The sequence below is a fragment of the Capricornis sumatraensis genome, chromosome 8 (genome assembly GCF_032405125.1).
Source record: "Capricornis sumatraensis isolate serow.1 chromosome 8, serow.2, whole genome shotgun sequence".
Taxonomy (NCBI): domain Eukaryota; kingdom Metazoa; phylum Chordata; class Mammalia; order Artiodactyla; family Bovidae; genus Capricornis; species Capricornis sumatraensis.
Window position 1 is genome coordinate 79,272,054 of NC_091076.1, and position 27,224 is coordinate 79,299,277.

The 27,224-nt window shown below is 47.9% G+C and overlaps 1 protein-coding gene across 1 annotated transcript in view; it reads left to right on the forward strand.

Annotated features, from left to right (window-relative positions):
* Nucleotides 1–21,678, forward strand: part of GLP2R (glucagon like peptide 2 receptor) — a 41,707-nt gene extending 20,029 nt beyond the window's left edge. The window contains exons 9-13 of the mRNA XM_068977454.1: nucleotides 3,722–3,791; nucleotides 7,169–7,257; nucleotides 15,096–15,234; nucleotides 20,288–20,329; nucleotides 21,330–21,678. Of these exons, the coding sequence (XP_068833555.1) occupies nucleotides 3,722–3,791; nucleotides 7,169–7,257; nucleotides 15,096–15,234; nucleotides 20,288–20,329; nucleotides 21,330–21,665 (676 nt within the window). The 3' untranslated portion in view covers nucleotides 21,666–21,678. The remainder of the gene's footprint in view (nucleotides 1–3,721; nucleotides 3,792–7,168; nucleotides 7,258–15,095; nucleotides 15,235–20,287; nucleotides 20,330–21,329) is intronic.
* Nucleotides 21,679–27,224: the final 5,546 nt, after the last annotated feature.

A 27,224-nucleotide genomic window follows, 5' to 3' on the forward strand; every position in this document is an offset into this window, starting at 1 on the left:
AATAGCAAGAAGAGATAAGAAAGCCTTCCTCAGCGATCAATGCAAAGAAATAGAGGAAAACAACAGAATGGGAAAGACTAGAGATCTCTTCAAGAAAATTAGAGATACCAAGGGAATATTTCATGCAAAGATGGGCTTGATAAAGGACAGAAATGGTATGGACCTAACAGAAGCAGAAGATATTAAGAAGAGGTGGCAAGAATACACAGAAGAACTATACAAAAAAGATCTTCATGACCAAGATAATCACGATGGTGTGATCACTCACCTAGAGCAGGATATCCTGGAATTTGAAGTCAAGTGGGCCTTAGAAAGCATCACTATGAACAAAGCTAGTGGAGGTGATGGAATTCCAGTTGAGCTATTTCAAATCCTAAAAGATGATGCTGTGAAAGTGCTGCACTCAATATGCCAGCAAATTTGGAAAACTCAGAAGTGGCCACAGGACTGGAAAAGGTCAATTTTCATTCCAATCCCAAAGAAAGGCAATGCCAAAGAATGCTCAAACTATCACACAATTGCACTCATCTCACACGCTAGTAAAGTAATGCTCAAAATTTTCCAAGCCAGGCTTCAGCAATACATGAACTGTGAACTTCCAGATGTTCAAGTTGGTTTTAGAAAAGGCAGAGGAACCAGAGATCAAATTGCCAACATCCACTGGATCATCGAAAAAGCAAGAGAGTTCCAGAAAGACATCTATTTCTGCTTTATTGACTATGCCAAAGCCTTTGACTGTGTGGATCACGATAAACTGTGGAAAATTCTGAAAGAGATGGGAATACCAGACCACCTGACCTGCCTCTTGAGAAACCTATATGCAGGTCAGGAAGCAACAGTTAGAACTGAATATGGAACAACAGACTGGTTCCAAATAGGAAAAGGAGTACGTTAAGGCTGTATATTGTCACCCTGCTTATTTAACTTATATGCAGAGTACATCATGAGAAATGTTGGGCTGGATGAAGCACTAGGTGGAATCAAGATTGCTGGGAGAAATATCAATAACCTCAGATATGCAGATGACACCACCCTTATGGCAGAAAGTGAAGTGGAACTAAAAAGCCTCTTGATGAAAGTGAAAGAGGAGAGTGAAAAAGTTGGCTTAAAGCTCAACATTCAGAAAACGAAGATCATGGCATCTGGTCCCATCACTTCATGGGAAATAGATGGGGAAACAGTGGAAACAGTGTCAGACTTTATTTTGGGGGGCTCCAAAATCACGCAGATGGTGACTGCAGCCATGAAATTAAAAGACGCTTACTCCTAGGAAGAAAAGTTATGACCATCCTAGATAGCACGTTGAAAAGCAGAGACATTACTTTGCCAACAAAAGTCTGTCTAGTCAAGGCTATGGTTTTTCCTGTGGTCATGTATGGATGTGAGAGTTGGACTGTGAAGAAAGCTGAGCGCCGAAGAATTGATGCTTTTGAACTGTGGTGTTGGAGAAGACCCTTGAGAGTCCCTTGGACTGCAAGGAGATCCAACCAGTCCATTCTGAAGGAGATCAGCCCTAGGTGTTCTTTGGAAGGAATGATGCTAAAGCTGAAACTCCAGTATTCTGGCCACCTCATGTGAAGAGTTGACTCATTGGAAAAATCTCTGATGCTGGGAGGGATTAGGGGCAGGAGGAGAAGGGGACGACAGAGGATGAGATGGCTGGATGGCATCACTGATACGATGGACATGAGTCTGAGTGAACTCCGGGAGTTGGTGATGGACAGGGAGGCCTGGCTTGCTGCGCTTCATGGGGTCGCAAAGAGTCGGACACGACTGAGTGACTGAACTAAACTGAACTGATAGATAAAAGAATCAAAGATTTGTAGTAATTCATCTGTTACTCCTTGATCTATGGACTGCAGAACGGACATTATGCTAGTAGGCATGAAAACATTAATCCCGTTGCACATCTTCATCGGAGCTCTTGGGTGAAGACTGAAAAATGGTATGTGTGAAGATAGGAACATAAGCACAAGAAAAGTGTGTCCCTGATTCTTATGTCTCAAATGAGATTGAAGAGAGGAGTCACACAATAAGAAATTCAGAAGTTAAAAACAAAACAGGGACTTCCCTGCTGGTTCAGTGGTTAAGAATCAACCTAGCAATGCAGGGTATGCAGGCTTGATCCCTGGTCCTGGAACTAAGATCAAATACTCTCATATAGTGCTCTTGTGTGACCAGGTGGATTGTTAATGAGCAGAAAATTTTTTGAAAGGATTTTTTTTTTTCTGAGTAGTTTCCAACAGTGAGTTTAAAATTTTCAGTAACCCACATTGTAAATGGATGTGCTGTCATCCTTGCTTTGATGTTCCATGTATAGATCACAGGCAGGGTAGCTCTAGTACACGTTAGGATTTTTGGAATATAAATGAGCACTGGTTTCAACTTAAAGTCACCAGTTGCATTAGCCCCCTAACTAGAGAGTCAGCCTGTCCCTTGAAGCTTTGAAACCAGGCACTGACTTCTCCTCTCTAGTTATGAAAGTCCTGGATGGAATCTTCTTCCAATAGAAGATTGCTTAGCCTACCTTGAAAATCTGTTGTTCAACGTAGCCACCTTCATTTGTGGTCTTAGCTAGATCTTCCAGACAACTCACTGAAGCTTCTGCCCCGAGCACTTGCTGCTTCCCCTTGCACTTTCATCTCATAGAGAAGGTTTCTTTCCTAAAGCTCATTAACCCATGTCAGCTAATTTCACACTGTTTTTTTCTGCAACTTCCTCAGCTCTCTTAGCCTTCACAGAATTGAAGAGGGTTAGGACCTTGCTTGGACCAGGCTTCGGCTTAAAGGAATGTTGTGGCTGGTTTGATTTTCTCTCCAGACTCCAACTGTCTCCATATCAGCCAGAAAGGTGTTTTGCTTTCTTATCATTTGTGTGTTCACTGGAGTAGCACTTCTAATTTCCTTCAAGAACTTTTCCTTTGTGTTCACAGCTTCTCTGTTTGGGGCAAGAAGCCTAGCTTTCAGCCAGTCTCAGCTTGTGACATGCCTTCCTCACTAAGCTTAATCATTTTTAACATCTGACTTCAAGTGAGAGATATGTCTCTTTCTTTCACTTGAACACTTAGAGGCCTTTTGTAGGATTACATTTCACTGTTTGTGTCTTGGGGAATAGTAAGGCCTGAGGAGAGGGAGAGAGATGGGAGAACGGGCAGTTGGTGGAGCAGTCAGAAACACACATTTATTAAGTTCAGCGTTTTATATGGGCACAGTTCACAGCACCCCAAAACAATGACCATGGTGACATCAAAGGCCACTGATCACAGATCACCATAACAAGTGTAACAACAATGAAAAAGCTTGAAATATTGTGAAAATTACCAGAATGTGACGCAGAGACACACATGAAGTGAGCAAATGCTGTTGGAAAAAATGGCGCCAATAGACTTGCCCGATGCAAGCTTGCCATAATCCTTCGATTTGTAAAAAACACAGTATCTGCAAAGTGCAACAAAGAGAAGCATAGGAAAATGAGGTGTGCCCATATAATAAAGAGTTTATGTTTGTGTGAACATGGAAAAATATGTAGAAGGATACACTGCAAGCTGTTAGCATGAAGACCACTTTCCTGGTTCACGAAAAAAAAAAAAAAGTCGACAGTGTCAACCTAATAAGAAGGGGTTTGAGCCCTCCCTCCCCACACCAAGTGAGCGTTCTTCCAGGGAGCTCTGGGTCTTTACTGTCTCAGCTGTAAGTCTTCTACAGCCCACTCTTTGCCTTAGGTGCTGGGGAACCAACAGGAACAAGAATATCTGGTGGATCATCCGAGGACCCATGCTGCTCTGCGTAATGGTGAGGACCACCCCACCCACCCTTTTCCCTCTCTGAGCTCAGCAGCTGTGGAGGACCCCACCCCCTTCCCTGCCTCCCATCAAATCCTCTGGCTCAGAAAGAACCTGGGCCAGATCCCTCGAGATGAAGATGCTGAGCCGTGATTTCGATCTGTTGAACAAGAAGAAACAAGTAAGAAACTCCTCTTGGGTGTTGTGTCATGGCAGAAGTAAGTGTGCCATATAATCCCCTCTCCCACGAGAAAGAAACTTCTTGTTTTGGTTCAGGACCTAAATCCAGGCTCACACTCTAAGCCTCTCTCTCTCTGGGTTTTCAGACTATGTAAGGAAACCCGTAGTCAGCTCGGTGACCCCCTATCAACTGTCTTCGATGTGGACAAACCCTGGGGCCGCAGGGTCTTCAATCATGGACAAGTCCAGGGACAGCAAAGCTATGGGCCTGGATTTCAACACTATTAGCAGGAGAGAGGGGAGACTAAGGAAGCTTCTTTTAGAGGGGGGAAAAAATACAATCAATCACTATTAACCCAAAACTGTGCTGAGGGTTAGAGTCAGTTGGTGACGCTACTCTGAGACCTTGCAGAGGAAGGGCCTTTATTTCTTTAAAACATACATATTTACTTATTATTTTTGGCTGCACTTCATTGCTGAGCATGGGCTTTCTAGTTGCAGTGAGTGGGGCTACTCTTTGTTGCGGTGTGCAGGCTTCTCATTGCGGTGGCTCTTCTTGGCTCAGGATCTAGGTGCTTGGGCTTCAGTGGTTGCAGCATGTGGGTTGTTTTCCTTTGCTGTATCCTATCTTCTCCTTCTCGTGATGAGAGCAAGCCAGATCATAGGTATTTATTGAATCCTTCCTTGTTGTAAAGATGAACGAGTGAGCAGATAAAGAGAAATCCCCCTCCAGCCACCCTTCACCTTTGGTGTGCCCTTCCTTAAGCAGGACTCTTAGGAATGCAGTGTTTTAACCCAAAGGAGTAGTTCTAATGTAGGCATTTTAGTCCATGCAGCAGGAGCAAGAGGGGGTTGAGGGGGCTGACAGGGTGGCGGGGAGGCAGATGAGTTTTGGGTTACATGACAGCAAACTCTGAGCCCCCACCTTGCTACAACCACCCCTGCCAACCTGCAGACCCAGATCTGAGCATGGCAGCTGGGTGGTGCCAAAGAAATGTCATCAAGAACAGTACATTTGACTGTATGTATTCTGTGAGAGGCTTTATTTTCCTGGACTCCAAAAATCACTGCAGATGGTGACTGCAGTCCTGAAATTAAAAGATGCTTGCTCCTTGAAAGAAAAGCTATGGCCAACCCAGACAGCATATTAAAAAGCAGCGACATCAGGTCCATCTAGGACCTTTACCAACAAAGGTCCATCTAGTCAAAGCTATGGTTTTTCCAGTAGTCATGTATGGATATGAGAGTTGGACCACAAAGAAGGCTGAGCACTGAAGAATTGATGCTTTTGAACTGTGGAGTTGGAGAAGACTTTTGAGAGTCCCCTGGACAGCAAGGAGATCAAACCAGTCAATCCTAAAGGAAATCAGTCCTGAATATTCATTGGAAGGATTGATGCTGAAGCTGAAACTCCAATACTTTGGCCACCTGATGTGAAGAACTGACTCACTGGAAAAGACTCTGATGCTGGGAAAGATTGAAGGCAGGAGGAGAAGGGGATGACAGAGGATGAGATGGTTGGATCGCATCACTGACTTGATGGACATGAGTTTGAGTAAGCTCTGGGAGTTGGTAATGGACAGGGAAGCCTGGTGTGCTGCAGTCCATGGGGTTGCAAAGAGTCGGACACGACTAAGCAACTGAACTGAACTGAATTGAATATGTTTGGGATCGTAAGTGTCCCATGTCTGGTCACAGAATCCAACAGGAGTTGGCTTGGTTCTTCAAAAATGTCCTCCTTCAGGACCCTGGTGGCAGAGTGGATAAGAATGCGCCCACGAATGCAGGGGACACAGGTTCAACCCCCGATCTGGGATGAGTCCACATGCCGCGGAGCAACGGAGCCCGCGTGCCGTCACTGTGGAAGCCTGCACTCTAGAGCCTGGGAGCTGCAACTACTGAGCCCGCGTGCCCTGGGGCCTGTGCGCCGAGGGAGGGAAGCCACCACAATGAGAAGCCTGCGCACCACAACACAAAGTAGCCCCCACTCACTGTGACTTGGGAAAGCCTGCACACAGCAATGGAGACCCAGTGCAGCCAAAAAAAAAAAAAAAATCTTGTTAAAAAAAATGTCCCCCTTCAGCCCCTTTCCAGATGGTGTACAGATGAGAAACCACCCCATCCCACTGTGACTGCTGAGCCCTGAGTCCTGGGGTACCTGGATGGATGGAGGTTCTGTGGTCCACTAGGCTGGTATTTCATTCCGTGTCAGTGGTCGATGCCCATTTTCTCTTGTCTGGTCTCTGGAAGGTGCAAAGGACAATGAATCAACACGCTCATCACAAACCTTCATTTCCTACGAGACAGTCCTGGTTGAAATTAATTCCCTGAAATACGTGCCTTTCCCTGTTAGGCTTACAGAAAAATGCCTAAGTTCAACAAGCCACTAAGCCAAGGACACAACGTTTTCTCTTTGTGATGAAAAACAGATATCCCATTAAAGGGGATAAAGTACTTGGTTACACTTAGTTTGCCTCTAAGTGTTCTGTTACTAAATATTCCTTGGCTGGGAATTTCCCTTCTCCCTGTTGGCTTGCAGCTTGGATACATAGCCTCTTGCCTGAAACCCTGTCCTCTTAGCTTTGAGTATCGATTTTCCCCAGGCCAATAAGACAAGTAATAACAGGTACATGTTGGATTCTTCAGCTTGTGTTTCAATCTGTGGTTTGAGACAAGGACATCAGTATTGTGTTGGCTCAATGTCTATAGAGACTTCATTACATTAACTGTAACCTGACCACCATCTCTATGGGCTCTTTCTCCATTGCATAGAGGCATTTTAAAGCCTTTTCTATTTTACTTATTTTTATTTTTAAATTTTTTTGGCAATGTCTTGTGGCATGTGGGGGTCTTATTTTCCTGACCAGGGATCGAACCTGTGTCCCATGCATTGCAAGGTGGATTCTTAACCACTGGACCACCAGGAAAGTCCCTCAATAATTTTAATTAAAAATAGTAATGTACATGTCTGTTTGCCTTTCTCAGATGGCTATTGCAGTGGGTCTCCCAGAACCAGAAGGATAAGTGACTCTTTAGAATCCTCTCCAGGCTCTCAGTTGAGCTGGCCTTTGGGGGAGAGGTGACTACCCTATTAACTGCCCCATTCCATTTCCATGGACAAGGATCTGATGGCCGGGTCTAGGGTGACCTTGATATTCATAGCCACATAGAGTCGATCACTTATTTATATCTGCTTTTTATTTCAAGGTCAATTTCTTCATCTTCCTGAAAATTCTCAAGCTTCTCATTTCTAAGCTCAAAGCTCATCAAATGTGCTTCAGAGATTATAAATACAGGTGAGTGGCCTGAGGTCAGTACTGAACAGTCAAAGTTTATTTTGACCCCTTCTGGCTATTCTGGCTAATGTCCCAGGAAGGGGGAAAATGGCATTCGTATGTTTCTCTCCTGAGATGATGGTGTCTGTGAGAGCCCCTCAGAAAAGTGTTAGGGTGTCATGTAAGGCTTTTGCTAAAGATCGAGGACCTTCTGGTCCCATGAAAATGAAGTCAGTGGTGAGTAATCAAGGGCAAACACATTCCCAGGAGGAAACGGTGAAAAATGCCCCTAAGAGTGGGTGGTTTACAGGGACAGGAAAGAATCACATGAAGGGGAGCTGGACAGTTGCCTTGTTTGAGGTAACAGAATAAAAGACAGCGTAACTCAGAAGCCCCTGGAGAAGGAGATGGGAGCCCACCCCGGTATCTGTGCCTGGAGAATCCCATGGACAGAGAAGCCTGGGGGGCTACAGTCCATGGGGTCACAGAAGGGTCGGTTATGGCGTAGCAGCTGAACAACAACAACTCAGAAGAGAGTATTTGGGTATTTTTAAGACCTTGAGCTGGAGAAGGCAATGGCAACCCACTCCAGTACTCTTGCCTGGAAAATCCCATGGACGGAGGAGCCTGGTAGGCTGCAGTCCATGGGGTCGCTAGGAGTCGGACATGACTGAGCGACCTCACTTTCACTTTTCACTTTCATGCATTGGAGAAGGAAATGGTAACCCACTCCAGTGTTCTTGCCTGGAGAATCTCAGGGACGGGGGAGCCTGGTGGGCTGCCGTCTCTGGGGTCGCACAGAGACGGACATGACTGAAGCGACTTAGCAGCAGCAGCAGCAAGACCTCAAGTAATAAGATCACAAACTTTTGGAGCCCAAAGAAGTACATTTTTAACACAGTCATGCTTTCTCTGGGACTTACTTTTGCTGCATCCCTTGTTCTGTTTCCATGGCGACCACAGTCCCATCTCACAGTGTCAGATCGTGGGTGATTACTTACCTCTGCGTTGCTGTCAATCAAATGCTGAATGAATGCGAGACAAAGGTCCCCCTCCCCTCCTCTTTTCCCCGTTATTCTACTTTCTATAGCATGTGTGTGCTTCTTGGGGATGCAGTGTTTTAACCCAAAGTTTTGCTCAAAACCTAAGAGGTTTTAGTCCACGTGGCAGACCAGGGGCAGAGATGTGCGTGAGAGTGGTTATATAGCTGGACTTCTCCCTCTCTAAGGCCAGAAGCCACCCTGAGCCAGGTGTGCTGGGAAAGTCGCTTTTCATTTTTCCGACAGACGTTCAGTGAGGGTCTATGCTGTGCCGTCACTGTTCTTCAACTAAAAGGAAAGTAGGATGGGGCCCCCATCTGTGAGGAGCACACATTCCAGCGCGCCAAGGCTGGGGATGTGGGTGTAGGATGAATCAGGAGGGCCGACGCTGACCTTCACCCTGGATTGACCTTGGGCAAGTCGCTTGGCCTCCCCAGGTCTGCTTTTTGGTGTGTCACCTGGGAGAGTCACCCCAGACCCATCCTCAACTTGTGATGAGGGTTCAAGGAGGTCCTAATTAGACGCAATGAATAGTATTTGCCTGGGGTTTCCAGACCCCAAATCCTATCAGCTGAACCCCTTACCCTTGGGAGTTTCAGAAGCATAAACACATACAGTTCAGGACCAGGCAAATATATACAGTTGTTGACTCAGATATTATGCAAACCCCCATTGCCGGGGGGTATTTGGGCTGGCTTGGACCACACAGAGCTATGTGTCTTTCTGGGCACCTCTGGCCAAGCCTCCAAGTGGCTGACAGCCTCTCTGGCCCTTTTCCCAAGGCTAAGAGTCTCACCCCTCTCTGAGGGTGGAGATCCAAGGCCAAGAGCAGGGCTTCTCCCCCCTACCCTGCCTGGGTCCATTCACTGGGGAATCCTCTCACTAACCAGGCACCGGGGAAACCCAGTCACCATGAAAACCCATCAGAGGACAGCACTCCCAAGAGGCAGAAACAGGGGCAGACAAGTGTCAAGGCACCACCTTTCACACAGACAGAGTGCCTAAACCCTGCCAAAGTCCACCATGGACCACTGGGTCATCCCTGAGCTGCAGACCCTCAGTGGCCCCCATGATAGCTTTCCATCCTGGCTATGTTAAGCATCACCAGATAGCCAGCCCCAAAGCCCTGACTCATGAACCCCTCCACTGGGTATTAGATTCAGTATCGAGGCATGGAGCCCCACCACATGGACTTCTTTTGGGTGGGGGGTTCTTTTGCTGGGTCTTTGTTGTAGTGTACAGGTTTTCGCTAGTTGCGTGGGGGGCTTCTCTTGTTGTGAACACAGGTTCTAGATTGCAACCACTGGACCACCAGTGTTCCCCGCCCATTTGCAGGAGAGTTCCTAGAAGATTCTGATACACAGTCAGAATACACAGACCATGGGACCAGATGCATGGAATTTTCTTGCTGTACCATGAAAAGTATGTTTCTAAGCAGCCTGACGTCCTCTTTTCCAAGCTCTTCTCTAGAGTTATCCAAGACAATGGCTCTCAAACTTCTCTTTTCTTTTTTTAAAAAAACATTTACTTATTTTTATCTATTTGCAGTGGGTCTTAGTTGTGGCACACGAATCTTTGACACATCATATGGGATCTTCCATTGCAGCACGAGGACTCTCCAGGTGTGTCTTGTGGGCTCTCGAGCATGCAGGCTCCATAGTTGTGCTTGAGCTTAGTTGCCCTGTGACATGCAGAGTCTTGGTTCCCTAACCAGGGGTCAAACCCACAGCCCCTGCATGGCAAGGCAGATTCTTAACCACTGGACTACGAGGGGAGTCCCCAGGGATCTGTCTCTTGGGCCACCATATTTTACCACCTGGTCCAGGGAATTGTGCCTTTGCCCATCTTTCTGTCTGAGCAGTGCTAACTCCCTCATTTCTAACTGCTGGGAGGGCTGCTTCCCGTCACCCCAAGGGGTCATGAGCACACTCAGCTCATACTGCCCTCCCCCATGTTGGAAGGTCCTCCTCTTCCACGTTCCCCTCTACTGGGGCCCCTGCAAGGATGAGGAGAAGGGGGTGATGAAGCCAATGCATTTTGTCCAAACTCTGGTAGGAACAGTCCGGCTTCCAACTCTCCCAGGTTTTCGAGAACTTTCAGAATGTAGTTCTCAAGAGTTGGACCCCCTCCAGGAGTATATTTTAGGAAAGTTTAAATTAGACACACTTGAGACTCGCCAAAGAGGCAAGTTGCTAGGACTCCAGAACCTTCTGTAATCCTATCCCTCATTCCCCGGCTTCCATCATTCAAGCAGTAAACTGTAACCAGCCCAGCTGCATGGTCTGGCAAAGGACAACTGAGGCAGACCTGGAGAGAGAGCAGTGTCCCTGGATTGTGGACAGACCCCAGCAGACCCTCAGCTTGGAGGGAGTTCTCTGTTCCTTGTGGTTCACGGCACAGAGGTGACACGCTCCTCCTAGATAAATGATCTTAACTTTCTGTGTGATGCGTGGGGCAGGATTCTTAATGAACTTATAAAGGAGAATCATGTCTTTTTAAAAATTTATTTTTATTTTATTTTTTAAAGTACATAACTTAAAAAAATATATTTATCTGTCTTTGGTTGTGATGGGTCTTCGTTGCTGTGCCTGCAGATTTCTTTAGTTGTGGAGAGCGAGGATTACCCTCTAGTTATGGTGCATGGGCTTCTCATTGCACTGGCTTCTCTTGTTGTGGAGCATGGGCTCCAGCAGTTGCAGCTCAATAGTTGTGATGCCCTTAGTTGCCCTGCCGCATGTGGCATCTTCCTGGACGGGTGATCAAACTGGTGTCTCTTGCATTGCAAGGCAAATTCTTAACCACAGGACCACCAGGGAAGCCCAGAACCATTTGTTAGTGAACTTATAAAGGACTTTCAGAAAAATGTCACAAATGGAAGACAAATTGATCCAAGTCACTGAGACTGTGAGCAACCTGAGGGAGAGATGGCTTCTTTAAAAATAGTGACAACTAAATGTTATTGATTATGCTTCACATATCAGGTATGGTTTAGTCTGAGGGTTGGCCCCATGTTAGTTAGTCCTTAAAATGGCAATGTTAGGAATTATTATTAATAATAATATTTGTATTATTATTTTAACATTGCATATGATAGTAGTAGTATAATCCTTATTTTTACAGGTAGAGAGGTTAAATAATTTGCCCAGGGCCACATCGCTAGTAATTGGCAGTGCTGGGATTCAAACCCCAGCCCCAGGTACTGTCTTCGAGTCCCACTGCCTTTGGCCCCAGCTCCTCCTCCTACTCTCTGTACTTACTCACATGTCCAGAACAGATGCCCAATAAATATTTGTTGAAGAGTTGCTGCTGCTGCTAAGTCGCTTCAGTCGTGTTTGACTCTGTGCGACCCCAAAGACAGCAGCCCACCAGGCTCCTCTGTCCCTGGGATTCTCCAAGCAAGAGTACTGGAGTGGGTTTCCATTTCCTTCTGCAATGCATGCATGCATGCTAAGTCACTTCAGTTGTGTCCAACTCTGTGGGACTCCATGGACAGCAGCCCATCAGGCTCCTCCATCCACGGAATTCTCCAGGCAAGAATACTGGAGTGGGTTGCCATTTCCTTCTCCAGTTGAAGAGCTAACTGACTGCAGTAAACGAAACCGTTAAAATAAACAAACGACTGTAGATGAAAACGGGGCATAAACACAGTTCAGAAGAGGAGCTGCTACAGGTACTTATGGATTTTCATCCAAACAGAGATGTAAATAGTCTTTTGTCCAAAGAGAACTCAGAATCATATGAGGAATGGGAAATTCCTTTGAAATATGCACAGAGAGATAGCAGTTACTAAAATGACCCAAAAAGTCATTAGAAGATGATCATTCCTTAACAATTCTTCCATGCTAAGTGTGGGGACCTTGGACTGGATTCTGGAATGTGTAAAGAACGTTATTGGAAAAGCTGGTGAAAATCTGGGTAGAGTCTGGAGGATAGTTATTGGCCACGTGCCAACACTGGTTTCTTAGTGCTGCCAAAGGTCCCATGGGTCTGTAAGATTTAAACATTAGGGGAAGGAAAGGGTATGTGGGAATTCTCTGTGTGATCTTTGCTACTTTTCTGTAGATCTAAAAGTGTTGCAAGATGAACAGTTTATTTAAAAAACATAATGTCATAGCATGGCCCTGAGAATAAGTTGATGATAAGACATGCATGAAAGTATGTGTTATTAAAATTCAAAATAGGGACTGCCATGGTAGTCCAGGGACTAAGACTCTGAGCTCCTCATGCAGGGAGCTATGGGTTTGATCCCTGGTCTGGGAGCTAGATCCCATGTGCCACAACGAAGACTCAATACAGCTAAATAAATCTTTTTTAAAAAATAACCCATAAATCAATACATACATATTTTAATATTTTTATAAATAAATAAATATTTTTTAAGTAACTCAGAGCAAGGGTCAAAGACTCACATACTTGCAAGGGCCAAACAGTCTCTTTGGGTTGGAGAAACGTGTTCCCTCTAACGGCTGTAGATGCCGATTGGCAACAAGGAACTGGGGCCCAACCTGGCCAGATCTCCCCACTTTTCAAAAGAAGCTGAACATCTGGACCTCTTTGCTTGAAATCTCATTATTTAAGGGCGGCTCCAATAGCAAAGATCACTACCTAGCATAAGCAAAAGCTGTCAGCAGGTCAAATATAACCCATGGATGCCAATTTGCCACCTCTGATTTAAGACACTCCTGGAAATTAGAGAAACAAACAAGCAAAACCCAAAACTCTTGATATAGTCTCTGCATGGGAACACCTTAATGTGGCTCAGCTGAGTGAGCGTGTGCAGGTGGGTGTGGGAGCTCTAGTAGGCGTGCGCTCGGCCCAGGAGGATCACCTAACCGGTGGCTGCATCTCAGATTCTCCACGCCTCAGTCCCAGGGCTCTGTCCTGGGACGCTCAGCCCACGTGCTGGGGGTGGGGGGTGTCCCCCTCCTCGGTGACTCCTGCTCAACTCTTATTGGCTGTAGGTCCTTTTAGGGTGCAAAGGTGAGGGTTTTCATTTCACTGAAAACATTCAAACACAAGATTCATAGTAGATGCTTTCTCTTGGATAAAATTAAGCCTCCCTGAAGATACTGCACATGGGGGCTGCTGACCCTCTCTGTTCCCACACCTTTTTTTTTTTTTTTTTGACTTCAAGATGCAGCATGTGGAATCTTAGTTCCCTGACCAGGGACTGAACCCCTGCAGTGGAAGTGCAGAGTCTTAACCACTGGACTGCCAGGGAAGTCCCTCCACATCTTTAACTCCATGGGTTTTTATTCAGTGAGGAGAAAGGAAACTTCTAGTCTGGCCCTTTAAGACAAGTGACTTGGGCAAAAAAAAAATCATTACATTTAAGCTCTTTTTTCCCCAAATGTGTATCAGACAGTAGCTTTGTTTATGCCCTAAATGTGAGTCACCTTTGCTCATGTAGTTAGTTTGAAATTAAGCTGCTCAACAGTGAAGAGAAGTTGTTTCCAAATGTGGCTGCTTGATATCCCATGGGGAGTCCTTTACAAATCCTCATTCCCTGGACCCAGCCTCCAGAGATTTTGATTCAGGGGGTTGACATGGGGCCCATGAAGCTGTATTGAGAGCCAACCAATAATATATATATATTATATATATATAATAATATATATATAATATATATATAATATATATATAATATATATAATATATAATATATATATAATAATAATATATATATATATATATATAATATATATATATTTCCCCCCCCCCCCAAAGCTTTGTAGGAATTCTCATAGCCCATTTGGGAACCACCGGTATGCGGTACGGAATGTCTGGGTCCCAGCTGTGTATTTGCATGTGGGTGGTACAAAGGAATGTTTGTCTTTTTTGTGTAGAGTGTATACAACAGCGGTGTCCACACGGTGCTTTTTATGAGAAGGATCAGTATCTCATTTCCTGCTGCCCTCGCTGTCGGGTTGGGAGCAGCATGGGGACAGATGATGAAATCCTGCTTGTAGTGTGCAAGGCCTGAGTGTGAGGTCAGAAGCCCTGCTTCCGGGCTGGGAGGTACCGCTTAGTGGCTGTGTGACCCTGGGCAAGTCATTTTCTTTCCCTTCTCTGGCTCTGTAAGGCATTGACGTTGAAGTCCTGACTAGAGAAAGAAGTAGAGACACTTGGTGGCCAGGTAATAGGAAACTTGTTGTGTAATGTCCCAGGGGGACACTCATGTACATGTAAATATATCCATCAAACACAACGTTAAGATCTGTAGGTATATCATAATCTGTATGGGGGGATCCATTCATCCATCTAATTCATGGTTTTTGAGCATCTTCCATGAGTCAAGTGTGGGGATGCATCTGTGAACAAGACCATACTGGCTCTTAGGGCATTCAATGTGTATGTACCCAAGGAGACAAACAGAAAAACCAACTATTTATCAATACGATTAGAGCTACCCTAAAGGGCTTCCCTGGTAGCTCAGCTGGTAGAGAATCCCCCTGCAGTGCAGGAGACCCCAGTTCAATTCCTGGGTTGAGAAATTCCCTCTGGAGAAGGCAAAGGCTACCCACTCTAGTATTCTTGGGCTTCCCTGGTAGCTTGTATGGTAAAGAATCCACCTACAATGCGAGAGACCTGGGTTCAATCCCTGGGTTGGGAAGACCCTCTGGAGGAGGGCATGGCAACCCCACTCCAGTATTCTTGCCTGGAGAGTCCCTGTGGACAGAGGAGCTTGGCGGGCTGCAGTCCATGGGGTCACAAAGAGACACGACTGAACGACTAAGCACAATCAGTACACAGAAGAGGAGAAAATGTTGCCTGTTCCCAGGGTGGCTTTCATGACACCTGTTCGGTTATTATTTGCAGATTGGCCAAGTCCACACTGGTCCTCATCCCTTTATTGGGCGTTCATGAGATTCTCTTCTCTTTCATCACTGATGATCAAGTTGAAGGATTTCCAAGACTTATACGACTCTTCATTCAATTGACTCTGAGCTCCTTCCATGTAAGTAGATGTCTGAACAAGGACTTCTTGCCTTTGTAGGAAGCCTAATGCCTTTGATCCATACAGACTCAGAATTTCGAGAGCCTGCAGGTGGAAAAAAGTAATGGCAGGATTGATCAGCTAGGGCCTTTTAAATTAGGAGGGTGTGGCGAGGGAAATGTTGCTTTGATCTTGCCAGCATGACTTGGTGACTACAAAAGGGAAAGTGGTTTGCTTCCCGCTCTGTAATAGTTGGCGTGACTCACGATCATTTTCTCTGCGAGTGTCAGCATGGAGTCTTTTATTAAGTGCCTATTTTCGCTGGGTTCTCCGCAGAGCTTGTGCAAAATGAACAGTGAGTAGAGACCAGGAGGCTCTTGAACCTTGACAGTTGTGTGGGAGCTGAATCTAGAAACAAGATGCCAGCTGTGGCTGAGGTACCTAGGCGTTTTGCTCATCCATCGCTTAAACTGTCATCCATTACTTAGCGCATTAAAATGACAGTCATCTTTATTATTTCTCATGATTCTGGGGGGCAGGAATCCAGGTAGGACATAGCAGGTCTGTCTCACGTCTCTTTCATGGGATTCCTGGGCTGAACTTTCTAGATGACTTCCCCACTCATCTAGAGCCTAAGCTTTGCAGACCCAGATGGCTGAGGCCGGCTGAAGTGATTTTCTGTGCTGTGCTCAGTCACGTCTGACTCTTTGCAACCCCATGGACTGCAGCCCACCAGGCTCCTCTGTCCATGGGATTCCCCAGGCAAGAATACTGGAGTGGACTGCCATTTCCTTCTCCAGGGGATCTTCCTGACCCAGGGATCAAACCCACGTCTCTTGCATCTCCTGCATTGGCAGAGATGCCACCAGAAGTGGTTTTGTTTGGGTCAAAATAAATGTCATTGAATCCTCACATTCTCACTGTGAGGGAGTGACTATTCTATCGTTTTAATAGTTGAGAAATCCATGGCTCAGAGGAACTTTTGCATATGCTAACAAGTAACAGAGATGAGATTTGCATTCAGAGATTAAGCCTTGCTTGTAACCACTATGCAGTAGGGCTTCTCAGGTGCTCTGTGAAGGTCAGACCCAAGTTACCTATAGCAGAGTCTCTTTTTTAATATTTATTTTTATTTATGTATTTGGCTGCACCTTGTCTTAGTTGAGGCAGGCAGAATCTTCTAGTTGTGCCTTATGAACTCTAGTGGCTGCATGTGGGACCTAGTCCCCTAACCAGGATCGAACCTGGATTCCCTGCATTGGGAGCATGGGGTCTTAGCCACTGGACCACCAGGGAAGTCCCTATATCACAGTCCTGTAGCCACCACCAGCAGACACTGTCAGGTACTGAGATTCTGTGGGCAGAGTGAAGAAAATGCCCCTGACCACTGCACACTCACCAGAGGCCAGGGAGACCAAGCCTGAGGGGTGGTAGGGGTCACTGGACAATGGCCCTTTTTTCCTTCTGTTAGAGCTGAACTGCACGTAGTTTTGAACAGAGAGCACACACTAATAATTTTTTTCATTTTGAAACCATGTTTATTTCAATCTTTTGGGGGGATTTCAAAGGCTATATAGTTTAGTCATTTGGATTTCCTATGTTGCTTGGTCTTAATCTTCTTTAAAAAGTAATCCCGAATGAGAAATGACAACAAAAAAGCCTACAGCTGTTCTGTCAGAAGTATCTGGTGCCCTTTCTTCCTTAGAGAGCTTGATCCGTCAAGCGACCCCTCGATCAGCTGATCTCACATACCCAAAGCCAGCTGAAGATCAGACATTCATGTGGAGTCTCATGGGTCAGATTTCTGAGAAAGAATCCTAGCCTATCAAACTCTCTGGTGACTGGAAGCATGTTTGGGTCACCCATTATTGTGTAACAAACTAGCCCCCAAAGAAGTAGCTTGAAGCAGTAACTATGTTATTATCCTGAATGATTCTGTGAGCTGGGGTCAGAGTGATCCTCTTGATACATGTCATCTTTGAATGAGGCTGCAAACATCTGAAGGCTGGATTGGTCTGGAACATCCAAGACGGCTCATTCACACGCTGGATGTTGCCATGGACGGCTATGTGGGAGCTCCGCTGAGGATATGGATCAGAGAGCCTCCATCCTCCTCCACATGGCTTCTCCATGTATCTTGTGTGCCTCGAAGCATGGCAGCTGGACTCCCAGAACATCCCCAGAGCAAGTGTTCTAAGAGGGAGGGTCAGAATTCCCAGAATGTCAGTTCCCACCACATTGTGCTCATAGGAGGAGTCACAAGATCATCCCAGCCTCGAGGGGAGGGAAGATAAGATCCACCTCTTGATGTCTGGAGTCACATAAAGGAAGGGGAGAAAACCTTGGGGGGGTCTCTGGAGATCAGCTACTGCACTGCTCACTTGGTCCTACAGCCCCGCTCCCCCGGAGCACTGCCGAGGAGGGTGAGGAATCAGATGGGCTCTCCAGAAAGAGCCAAAAGCACACTGAGAGCCTCGTGCCGGGGCAGAGGCTGCCCTCCTGAATACCCCTGTGCTCTTCCCTCCAGGCCACTGGGCAGAGGTGGGAGCTCAGGTGAGCAGGCGCATAATCAGGGGGCTGTGTCTTAGTGGCTCCGCCACAGGAATCAGCACTGGATCCAACAGTTTCCTTCCCTTACTGCTTTGGCATTCAGAAAACTAGATCATGGCCTCTGGTCCCATCATCATAGCAAATAGATGGGGAAACGGCGGAAACAGTGACAGACTTTCTTTTTTGGGGCTCCAAAATCACTGCAGATGGTGACTGCAGCCATGAAATTAAAAGATGCTTACTCCTTGGAAAGAAAGTTATGACCAACCTAGACACCATATTCAAAAGCAGAGACATTACTTTGTCAACAAAGGTCTGTCTAGTCAAGGCTATGGTTCTTCCAGTGGTCATGTATGGATGTGAGAGTTGGACTATAAAGAAAGCTGAGCACCGAAGAATTGATGCTTTTGAACTGTGGAGTTGGAGAAGACTCTTGGGAGTCCCCTGGACTGCAAGGAGATCCAACCAGTCCATCCTAAAGGAGATAAGTCCTGGGTGTTCATTGGAAGGACGGATGTTGAAGCTGAAACTCCAATACTTTGGCCACCTGATGGGAAGAGCTGGAAAAGACCCTGATGCTGGGAAAGATTGAGGGCAGGAGGAGAAGGGGACGACAGAGGATGAGATGGTTGAATGGCATCACCAACTCAATGGACATGGGTTTGGGTGGACTCCGGGAGTTGGTGATGGACAGGGAGGCCTGGCATGCTGCGATTCATGGGGTCACAAAGAGTCGGACACAACTGAGCGACTGAACTGAACTGCTTTGGTGGGGGAGCCTTTGCTCTCCCAAGGTCTTATTGCTTAGAGGATTTCATCAGCCTCCCTCTGCTCTCAAGGGATCTGTGGAGAGACTGCCATGTGGTGGTGACATATGGGGTGAGAGCCATCTGCTCGGGGGCCGAGCCCTTCACACCTGCTTCATCTAGAACAAGAATTAACCAGACTCCAGGATGTTCCTCCATCCATGATTCAGGAATGCAAAGAAGTGAAAGACACACTTGTGATGTGGAATCCTATTTTAGCCAACTGATTCACGAGAGTTCCAGCACCCTGTTCTAATATCCTAGACCCAGAGGCAAATAACACCTGCCCTGCCAACTGCACGGAGCAGCTCTGACCCTCCAAGGAGACCGAGTGTGTGAGAATGGTAAACTGGTTGCACTGTGCCCCCTTTAGGAGCCCTAGAGCAGAGACATTCTGTAGCCATGGATTAAAGGTGCCCAGGAGAAGGAAAATTCCCAGCCCCTGGGCAGAATCCAAACACGTGACTGATGTCATGTCAGCCCGCATGGCGATCTCTGGCTTCCCTGAGGACGAGCATAAAAATCTACCCCCCCAGAACAACATTTTATAATTCCTTTTCAATTCCAGCTCTGTTCCCAGCACCAAACCTCCCACCCTAGCAACAGTAGATGAGGGAAATGTTATCAAGAGGGATGGAGGAGTCAGCCTACGCCATGACCTTCACTCTCTGTTTGGAAATGTGTCCTTTCCTTGTGAGTCCTGGCATTTTATGATGTTCTTCCCATAAACACTCAAGCCCTTGGGTCCTGCACACATATGGAGCTCCACTGTATCAGACACACAGTCTAAGTCCCAGAGACCCTCGTGTCTCAGGGAAAGCCATAGCAGTATCACCGAAACCCATCTCTTGACAATCTCCAGCCTCAACTTTTCTCTATGTTGGCCTACTCAGATGGGCTCACTCTGTGTGGCTGGGAGAGATGCCCTTGAGTGTCTCCAGACTGACTTTGACTCTGAAGTTGGCCAATGTGGGGAAGAGATGAAGCCTTCTTTGTTAGTGAAAAGAACTGTGATTGGCCCTGCTAGGGTCACATGACCATTTGAGCAGCTTATGGTGATGATAGCTTTCACAGAACATGAGGACCACATGATTGACAGCCCTGCCAGAAGCCCAGGGACTGGGGAAGGGTCAGGAAAGGATGCAAGTCAGGCAAAAACAAAAATAGTTTAATTGCCCACTATGGACAAGTAGAAATGGGACATTTGCCTTTTTCAGTATTTGTTTAACTGGATAAATGATGTTGGGCTTCTCCTGGTGACTCAGATGGTAAAGAATCTGCCTGCATTGCAGGAGACCTGGGTTTGATCCCTGGGTCAGGAAGATCCTCTGGAGAAGGGAATGACAACCCACTCCAGTATTCTTGCCTGGAGACTCCCATGGACAGAAGAGCCTGGCAGGCTACAGTCCATGGGGCTGCAAAAAGTCGGACATGACTGAGCGACTAACACACACACACATCACTGACCTATGACCACCTAAGCAAATGCCTTGGCTGATATGGGCGGTGGGTGTCAAAGTAAGAAGAGACCCCATGGAAATCCGAGTTAATGTCACCAGTACATACTAACTAGACTAACTCTAGTTAGCACAAGCAAGTAGCTGCCTGCCTCTTGTAGAAGCTGCTGAGACTAGGGCTGGCCTGCGGACATTCCAAGTGACCCTCAGACACATCTTCTACCGAGCAGAGCTTCACACCACCTCTTCCTTTCATTCCAGGGGCTACTGGTGGCCTCGCAGTATTGCTTCGCTAACGGAGAGGTAAGCTTTCTGTGCTGACTTCTAGCTTCCTGCAAGGCTGGGGCTGGCATCCTGCTGCCCCCTGGAGGGTTCAGTTTATATGACAGTGGCATGGGGAGACATGCAGTGACCAGCATGTGTTGGGACAAACGGGCACCTCGAGTGTCCAGTGGAGAGAAGAGGCAGCTGAGACTCCGGGGACAAGGGGTTGGGGTGCGTTTTCTTTACAGAACCCAACCATGGTCCTGCTGGAGCTATGCCAGCCAGGAGGATCAAAGTGTGATAGAGGGAACCAGCTGCAGGTCTAGAGTCCAAAAATTCGCATCAAGCCGTGAAGACTCACCCGCTTAGGAGCTCTGTGTTAGGTCACCACGGCTCTTGGAACCTCAGTCTGTAAATGGGAGTAGCAACAGTCCCTGCCTTGCGGTGTTACCCTGGGGTGTGTGTGGTAAAGGTCCCCTGCCTCGTAACAATGGTTACATTTATTATGGCGCAGAGCCCCAGTCAGCTCTCTGCTCACTTGGAAAGAGGCTTGCAAGCGGGAAGGGCCCAGGCTGGAGCAGTTTGCTCCTGACTTAGGAGCCGGTGGGATTTCCAGCTCCCTTTCACCCTCCCCTCTCCCAACCCCAGGTTTAAATATTGATCTCTGCCACCTTCCACTAGAATGTAAGCTGCTTGACAGCAAAACCTTGTCTGTTGCTCACTGCTGCCTTTTCTATGTCTTCACGCAGGGACCCTTAATTCATCAAGCAGGTGTCAAATGCCACCTTGACACAGTCCTTTTCTAAACACTGTGTCTCATATTTTTGTTGCCTCCTCCCGTGGTCCTGCTTAACAGCCTCAGGTGTTACCACCCTCTGGTCTGCTCAAATGTGTCTGTTTGCTTCTCTCTTCCTCTCCCCTAGTGAGAATGCAAGTTTCCGAAGGGTGGTCCTGAGTAGCCACTCAACACGCATTTGCTGAGTGGATGCAGGATTCAATGATTCCCGGGCAGTAACCTTGCTCTCTTCTCACCTGGCAGGTGAAGGCCGAGCTGCGAAAGCAGTGGGCCCGCTTCTTGCTAGCCCACCACTCGGGCTGCAGAGCCTGGGTCCTGGGGAAGAACTTCCGATTCCTGGGGAAATGTCCCAAGAAGCTCTCGAAAGGGACCAACTCTGGGTCGCTGCAGAAGGCGCGGCCCTCGCCTGGTGGTGGGCGGCTCCTGCACTCGACCAGGGAGAGCCTAGGGGTGGCAGGCACCCCGCCTCGTCAAGGCCACGCAGCCTGGCCCCGCGGCAGCAGCCTGTCGGAGAGCAGCGAGGGTGACTTCACCCTGGTGCACACCATGGAGGAGATCTTTGAGGAGAGTGAGATCTAGGCAGGAGCCCACTGCACCGGTTCCCGAGGACTCCTGAGCACTTGAAGGAGGCGGCGGCCAAGCTGGAGATGCAGGGTGAGCATCGTTCCGGCACACCCGGCTCTCTCCAGTGCCACAACTCTTTCCAGGCTTTCCCTGCTCCATAGACAGAGGCTGCATACCCTCACCACTTCTGCCTGCCCTTGTCATCCTCATCACCCCTGAGGTGTGTTTTCCAGAATGACCACTAGCCTCCTGGGCTGGCCCTAAATTCAAGTGACTGGAGCCTGAGGACCGAGAGAGATGTCGGCTCTGAAACAGAGGCCAGCGCTCAGCAGGTGTCCATCTGAGGTCAGGAGCAGGGTGTCCCAGGACAACCTGCCAAGTGTTTCACATGCAGAGTCTGACTCATTCATGGCAAAGATACTGAGAGAGCGCACCTGAGCACTTAGATGGCCGGTGATGGGACTTGAATAACAAGCAGCCCGGGCAATTCTGATGCAAGCCTACATTCTGAAACTCCAGGGCAGGATGTGCTGGAACTAGAAGCCCCTCTGAGCTGGCCGCTGGTCCAGCGAGGCCTGCGGCATTCTGCATTCAGCGGTTAGGCTGTGACCTGCCTGCCCTCCTTCTCTGACAGTGCGGATCCCACTCCATGGGAGTTCTGTTTGACCCGAGACAAGCCCATCCTTCCTTGGAGTGTTGGCCCCAGCTCCCAGGGCCCCTCTGAAAGTTGCCATTGTTGTTTTCTCACCTTTCCGGCTCCATCTGCCTTTCTGAGTTTGACTTCTTTAAGCCTTACTTGCCTACTGTTCTCTGCCATGTTTGGTTTGCCATCAATGGCTGTACCTGCTTCCCTGGGGGGTTTACCCACTGCTCTCCCTGACCTAAGTCCCCACTGATAAGAATTCTACTCTTCCTGTGGAAATTGATGCTAAGAGCTGGAGGGTACCCAGCTGAAATGAGAGGACTGTGGGTGATCTGGACGTGTCAAGGGGGTGCTGAGGGAGCCAGGGCTAGGGAACCCAGTCTGCCGATGGGGAATGAGTTGTGCTGCAGGCCCTGAGTGGAGGATGTTTCTGGAGGCAGAGGAGGGCCCAGGCTTAGGGACAAGTTCAGTGACTGAAACTGTAAGGTGAGAGGCTGAGGAAGGTCAAAGGAGGAATGCTCGATGGAAACAGGGTTTCGGTGTTCAGGAGTGTTGCTTTTATAATATGTGAACTGTACATGAGTGGGTGGGCGGGATATATTGCTGTGGGGCCAAATCCTGCCTTATTTTAGGGGGACGGGAGGTATGACGCTTATCAAGTATGGTTGCCAGATTCAGCAGTTAAAAATACACAATCCTCAATTAAATTTGAATTTTGGATCAATGAATAATAGTATTGTCTAAGTGTATCCCATGGGATACATTTTATGTGAAATTCAAGTCTAACTGTATATCTGGTACATCACCTGGCAACTCCATTGTCAAGGACACTCGGCAGCAGGACAGGGACCAGGACGAGGCAAGTGAGGATCTCAGTTCAGGTGCAAAATTGAAGAGAGTACTGAAAATAAAAACAAAAACAAAACTCCACAATCGTCAACTACTATTTCAGTGTGATAAAAAAGCAACAACAATTCCGTGAGCTACAGCCCAGGGACCATTCATAAAAATGATATTTTATTGGAACCAGGCCAGGATGAGGGTGGAGTAAGTGGGACCATGAGATATAAACGCAGGGTCTGGTCCTGACTTTAAAAATTTTTGAGGAACTTCCCCGGTGGTCCAGTGGTTAAGACTGCATGCTTCCGCTGCAGGGTGTGTGGATTCTATCCTGGTTGGGGAACTACGATCCTACATGATGCGGAATGCAGCCAGAAAAAAAAAAAAGTTAATATTTTGCTCATAATGGACATTTTAACATTAATTTTTATTTTAAAATGATTATATCAAAGTATTATTTATCTTGATTACTGAGCTTTTGGTCACCCACCTTAAATTTTGTACCTGAAGTGCTCATCTTCCCCTCCTCCCAGGCCTGGCTCTGCTCTGCACCAGGGGAAACTGAAGCAATGACCTTAGGCAAGTACATAGCAAAGCAAAGGTTTCTTTTTTGTGTCCAGATTATCCACAATTCAATCATTAAGATCTATGCCCTAGTTTTTTCGTTCTGTAAAAGTTTCTTCCGTTTCTCACTGGCTTATTAGCACCTAGAAAGCTGGGCTGTGTGAATTCCTAGCTGGTTCCCAGCATAGCTGGTTGAGAACAGGTTCAGAACACATCCGTCAAAGGAAATAAACGTCTCGGGAGCACTGGATGCTATTGAGAATCAGTTATTCAGGGCCCGGCCATTTATAAAAGGGACTTTTAAAAAGTGTTTGTAAATAAGTCCTCACTCACTCACTCCACAAATGGGGTGCCACACACACAGACTGCTTGCTTTTGTTCTGCTAATGATTAAAATAAGTTTTAAAACTGAATTTGTGTTTTCTTTTCCATTGGTTTCTCACTGGAGCTGAAGGTTTCCACCCCTGGAGAACCTGGTGCAACTGCCCCTGGCCAGGAATGGGGAAAAGAGCTGCAGTAATAAGCCTGGGGGGTCCACTGTCTCAGGGACCAAGAGGAGCGGACAGAGGGGTAGGGGAGAGAAGTAGAGGTCAGATGTCAAAAGAGTAGAAGGCAGGTGTCTTCTTCTAGATTGCTCCCTAGATCATCCACTTTGCTGTTGTTTTAAAGATCCTGCCTAGGGACTTCCCTGGTGGTCCAGTGAAGAATCCACCTGCCAGTGCAGGGGACACGGGTTTGATTCCTGGTCCCAGAAGATTTCACATGCAGAGGGGAAACGGCCTGGGCACCACAACTACCGAGGGTGCCTTACAGCCTGTGCTCCACAACAAAAGAAGCCCTCCCCAGCAATGAAGGGGGGCCCCTGCTTGCTGCAACCCGAGAAAGCCTGTGCACAGCAATGAAGACCCAGCACAGCCTAAATTGAAAAAAAAAATCCCACCTAGTGGGTCTCTATTCTGGCTTTGCAATTACTGGAACATTGCAATTCTAGAAACACTGATGGCTGCTGCTGCTGCTGCTGCTGCTGCTGCTAAGTCGCTTCAGTCGTGACCGACTCTCTGCGACCCCATAGACGGCAGCCCACCAGGCTTCCCTGTCCCTGGGATTCTCCAGGCAAGAACACTGGAGTGGACTGCCTTTTCCTTCTCCAGTGCAGGAAAGTGAAAAGTGAAAGTGAAGTCACTCAGTCGTGCCTAACTCACAGCGACCCCATGGACTACAGCCCACCAGATTCCTCTGTCCACGGGATTTTCCAGGCAAGAGTACTGGAGCGGGTTGCCATTGGGCTCACCAGCAGCCCAGCACACAGCTTGGGAAAGAACACTGGAGTGAGGCCTTGAGCCCTTTGCTTCTTTCCCTAGGCCACCCTGGGCCTTTCTTCTCCCTCTGAGATGGCTCCTGGGTGGCCTCTATGTCTGATACTGGAGGGGCATCTTGGGCAGCTAGCTTCTCTCCTCTGCCAAAACTGCTGGACTAGATGCTGTATAGCCATTCCCACTTCCAGCTCTGATGCTGTGTGATCCCAGAATTCTCTGTGCTATCAGGTCCAGGTAAAAACTATTGAGGCATTCTGGTGTAATCAAAGGGACTCTGGTTCAAGTACTAACCCTACTCTTACTTTGTGGCCTCAGTGTCCTCATCCATACTCTGGGGATATTAATAATAACACCTCCATCAATGAAATAACGCCTAGTATCCAGCAGAATGCCTGGCTCATAGGAAACACTGCATCCTTAAGTATTACGATGACTCTCAAGGTTGTCCTCCACAAAGAGCAGCACTTTCTGGTGGTGGTGATTGAGCCTTTGCTGTTGCTAAAGCGAGGGTAATCCCCCCACACCAGCAGATGGAGACTCCCCAGCCCCCGAGGGTTGCATACAGGTTGCTCAAGTGTCTGGGACATCTGCATATTTTTCTGACCTCCTCTTGGAACTTAAGGCTGAAGAATAAAAGAGCTTTCAAAACAATGCACACAATGATCTTCAGAACCCACTGGTGGAGCTCTGAGGTGTCCCAGGCCCTGGAGCTCTGATAAGGGAGTGTGAGCCAATAGGCAGCGCTGGGCTGGCTTCCACTCATTAGCTGACCGTAACCAAGCCACTTGCTGACTCTGTGGCTCCTTTTCCTTGCCCCTAAAAAGTAGGGGCTGCAGGGACATCTGTCTTCACCTTGCAGGGGATCAGAACTGAACTTGTCATCCTCCCCCGAAACCAGCATCTCTCCCTGCTGTTTCCCACGTTGGTGGCTATCACCAGTGAAACCTATTGACATCACCAGTGAAAACCAGGTGAAAACCATTGAGGTATCTGGCATAATCAAATGGATTACACTGGGCACCCACGCTGCACATGGCTACTGACCATCCTTGCTCCTCCCTCTTTCCCTGAACCAGTCAGGTGGATCCTACTTTCTAAATATCTCCCAGCAGGTCGCGTTCTCTCCACCCCACTGCTGTTCCCCTGGCCCAGGCCACCTAGGCGATTACAGGAGTGTGCTATCCAGGCCTCAGTCTTGCCTAATTTATTTCTACCCTGCGGGGGGTGGGGTGGGGTTCTCTTACCAACAGAAATCCCTTCTACTTCCAACCCCACACAGCCCCCAGTACCCCCGCGGTGAACCCTAGGTCTTCCCCTGGCCTGCAGGGAAGTCCTTGCATGGTCTGCCCCCACCCCCCGCCCCTCGCCTACTTTGGAAGTGTAACTCAGTTTGCTCTCCCCGCTTCCTCCCTCTGCTCTGGGGCTACACTGGCCTTCTCAGGGTCCTAGAACTTGAACTGCTCATTCCCGACTCAGGGTCTCTGAGACACGTCACTTTTCCACCCCCACATTTCCCCCACTCCAATCCCCTGGGTCTTAGTTGAAACGCCTCTTCTTCCGGAACACCTTCCCCTTCCCTGGACAAGTCGGCCCCGCCCACAATGCTTTGCATGTCTCCATGGTAACCTCACCACCCAAGCCGGCTTCTTCAAGGTCTATGGTCCCCTCTGCACCCTGAGCTGTACCAGAACAGGGCCGTGTCTCTTTCCTCCAGCACCACAGACCCCGCACCCTGGTCTGCGACTGCGACGGCGACCCAGCCTTGTCCGTGAGGCTGAACCGACAGAAATCATTTCCTTTTCCAGTTGGAGAATGACCAGTCAGCTGAGTGCCCGGCTCCTCTTGCATTTATTGGAACCTGCTTACCCAACAATCCACAAAGGAGCTTTCATGGGGGCGGGGATATTTAGGCCTCCAGTGACCTATATTTAGGGCTCCTGTGACCTAATCCTGGAATTACTACGGAGGCCTGGGCTGGCGGGCTTGGGGGAGGGGAGGCGGGCAGTAGAGTGGGCGGGGAGTTGGTGAATGCTTAACGACACTTCCGTTTGGCAGGGAGGTGTGCAGGAGGGTTTAATGTGCTGTGGGTTGGAGGCCCTCCCGGCCCCGGGGGCGGTGTGTGTTTGTGTTTGTGTGTGTGTGCGTGCACATGTGTGCACATGCGTGTTTATTTGAGAGGGGTGGGCAGGGAGGAGACCTGAGCAGTTGACA